Source organism: Myotis davidii, unplaced genomic scaffold (genome assembly GCF_000327345.1).
Source record: "Myotis davidii unplaced genomic scaffold, ASM32734v1 scaffold586, whole genome shotgun sequence".
NCBI lineage: Eukaryota > Metazoa > Chordata > Mammalia > Chiroptera > Vespertilionidae > Myotis > Myotis davidii.
This window is the reverse complement of record NW_006296809.1, coordinates 37,212-40,406: the sequence shown is the minus strand read 5'-3', so window position 1 is coordinate 40,406 and position 3,195 is coordinate 37,212. Positions and strand designations below refer to the sequence as shown.

The following is a 3,195-nucleotide window of genomic DNA, read 5'->3' as shown; positions in this document are numbered from 1 at the left end:
AGTAGGATAGGGAAGAGGAGAGGGAAACGGCGGGTTAAGACAACTGCTGGCGATGAGGCCAGACCAGCTACGCTGGCTTAGGGTGGCTCCCGTGGGAGGGGGGCTCAGAGACAGAAACAGGACGGGCAGCCCTGACCCCGGCCAAGTACAGGGGACATGCATGCCTTCCACACACTGGAAACCTCAGCCACTCATCCCCGCTTAGCAGCACAGATTTGAAAACTGGGTACCGAGCCTCCTCCCCTAGCCAAATACTGGCTCCTCAGGCATCAAGCATGGCCGCTTGTGTGGCTGCATGATCCCTGTGCCACAGACCCAAATCCTGCCCCTTGAGTATCTGTGACTGTGGTGTACGTACACCTGTGGAGCTGGTTGTGGGGGAATCCAGTCTGTGTGCAAAAGTGGGGGCTGGAAAGACAGGAATTCCATGGGGCTCCTTAAGGGCGGGGTACAGTGCCAGGCCTGGGAGGGACCAGGCTCAGGAGGGGCAAGCCCAGGTCTGAGCCATCACTCATGCAAAGCAGGAACCTGGAAGCCCTGGACAGGCAGGCAGCCCTAAACTGTGTCCCCATCCCTGTCCGAACCACCATCCAAGCCACGGTCGTAAGGAACTGGTCCTGGGCTCAGGCCACCTGCCCCCCCCACTCCTGTGGGAAGGCAGGGCTCCTCCCACCTGAACAGAAACTCCAGGCTGGCGAGGAGGCGAGGACCCCTCCTCTGCACCAGCTGCTTGAGAGGGTGCAGGAGTGGAGCTCGAGCTTGGTCTCTGGCCCCAGGAAGGTCCGGAGGCCATGGCAGGAGGTGGGCTACCTGTGCACACACTGTCTTTGGTGTGGGCATGCCTGTGGGTGATGAGCTCATGTCAGACAATGTGTGCGGTGGACATGCAGCGAGTCCCTCCCCCCTGCCCAGCGTGTGCGTCTGACCTGGTGTCTGTCTTCACACTTGTGTCTGTGACTTTCCAGTTTCTCCGGATTCCCTGCCGCCAGGGGCCAAGAAGAACCCAGGACGTCTCCTCCCTCCCCCAACCGACAGCTGTGCCGAAGGTAAAGGCCGGGGACCCTGGGCCCTCTCAGGCCTTCCTGTGAGAGGGGCTGCTGGGTGGTGCCAGTGAGAGCAGCACAGCCACCCACCACGCAGCCAGGGCTCTAACTGGCTCTCCCCAGGGGCTCCAAACTGGTCCTTCTTGAGATGCAATTTCCTTCCCAGATCAGCCCTCCACCCGCTGCTGCCTGGAGGACATGTGCTGGGGCAGGCACAGCACCTTTTGCTCGGCTCCCCTAGGCCATGTCTACACTGGGCTGGGGGCTCCACACCAGCCTCCAACCAGCCTCAGTTCTGGTTACCAAAGGCCCACACAGCACCGAGCTGCCCGAGGCAGTCTTGCACACCCAAGGTCTTGCCCCGCAGGGCTCCAGCTGTGGGTACCCAACTCTTTGGCACATCATTCACATCCAAGCTTATAATCACCCAGACACACATCGGGGGGCCAGCACTGTCACACCCCAGAATGAGCATTACCAAGGACCAGCTCCTCTTCCAAGCTGGCCAGGTGACATGGTGACCCCCAGACTGCTGGGGACAAGCTCTCCTGCCATTTGGAAGAGACTCCAGAGAGGAAATTTCACAGCCTGAGTGTTCTCAGGACTTGGGAGGAGCAGCCCCAAGGCTCCCAAAGAAAAGCTTCAGGGTCCAAAGGGGCGGGGGCTCCAGGTGCCCAGGATTCCGACCCCAAGCAATGTCGCCCCGATTTCCCCGGGGGGCTCCCTCCTGCACACTGGCAGAGTGAGGTTAGGATTCTGGATCCTACAAAATCAGCACATGCTCCCCCGGAAAGAAAGAAGACCCCGTAGCCCCACTTTCTCCCCATCTCACCACCGGGGAGGAGATCCGACAGCCCGGACAGTCGCAGATTGGGGGGTGCACCTGCAGAATCCCCTTGGACATCAGTGTCTTCAGACTCTTCCCTGTGAGGAGAGGCAGGCAGGGCCGGTGAGGGCGTGGGCGGCACACTTCCGGGGTGCAGTCAGCAGCAGGGCTGGGGCCCCCTCCCGGCACGAATATGCACACCCACCTCAGTCCAACTTCCAAACCCACCACCAGCCCTGCCGCCCACCCTATCCTCGTGGGTCCCGCGGGGATTTCCAGAGCTCAGAAACTGAAGACCCGGGCGAGCGCCCTCCCCGACCGAGGGCGCCCCTCCTCCCTCCCGCGCCCCTCCTCCCGCTTCACTCTCTCCGAGCCTGGCTGCGGGACCCCAGGAGGGCACAGTCAGGACCTGGGCTGCGCCTGACCCCGTAGCGGGAAGAGGGGGGCCGCTGTGGACTCGCGAACCCCAAAGTCGAACGCTACTGGGTCCCTAACTTTCTAACTCCCCCCACTCCCGCTCACCGCACTCCTGGCTGCCGGCTTAGGCGCCCGCCCGTCACGCCCGAAGAGCCTGACTCCTGCGGGAGCCCAACAGGCTGCTCCCAGCTTCGACGCCGCTCCTGCTCCGCGCGCGCCCCCGACCGGACGCGCGGCCCCGCGGCCCCCACCTGCCTGCTCCAACCTTACACCTCGCCCTTCTCTCCAGCTCGCACCCCACCTCGGCCGCACGTGTGCCCTCCACTCCCGCCAGAACCCGTGGCTCCGGCGTCCCCGGGGTCCGGGTGAGGGCGAGTATCCTGCCCAGCCCTCCTCCCGCCTGCTCTCCCGAGTTCCCGTAACTTCCCTGCGTCCCGAGGCCCAGCAATCCTGCCGAGACGCCCGGAGCGTCAGGAGCAGCTGGCTAGTGCGCAGCGGGAGCTGGGCGAACGGTGGAGGCCGAGGACGCCCTGCCCGGGTCCACAGAGGAGACGGTGCAAAGCGAGGGGTGGGGGTCGGGGGGGGAGGAGTGTCCCTGCTGCAGCCCCGGAGCCACAGCGCCCTCTCTGGGCGGTGACGGAGTTTCCCCAGATGGCGGATGAGTGGGGTCCGGATCCACGGATCCTCAGGGAGCGGAGGTCAGGCACCGGGGCGGCCCGGGTCCCCGCTGCGGGCGCACCTTTGTGGCGGATGCTGCGCTTCCAGTCCTTGGCCGTCTCGCGGCCGCTGACGAACTGGAATTCGTTGGGGGTGAGCCACTCGCCGCGGTGGCGGATGGATGGGCCCTTGCTGCCCTGGCAGAGTTTGCGCACGTAGAGCAGAGCGCGGTTGGCGCCGCACTCCACCTCG

At 64.5% G+C, this 3,195-nt stretch overlaps 1 protein-coding gene across 1 annotated transcript in view; it reads right to left on the bottom strand.

Moving 5' to 3' along the window:
• Positions 1 to 3,189, bottom strand: part of SAMD11 (sterile alpha motif domain containing 11) — a 17,834-nt gene extending 14,645 nt beyond the window's left edge. Inside the window, exons 1-2 of the mRNA XM_015569667.1 lie at positions 3,026 to 3,189; positions 1,876 to 1,967 (exon numbers count right to left, since the gene is read on the bottom strand). Coding sequence (XP_015425153.1) covers positions 1,876 to 1,947 — 72 coding nt within the window. The 5' untranslated portion in view covers positions 1,948 to 1,967; positions 3,026 to 3,189. The remainder of the gene's footprint in view (positions 1 to 1,875; positions 1,968 to 3,025) is intronic.
• Positions 3,190 to 3,195: the final 6 nt, after the last annotated feature.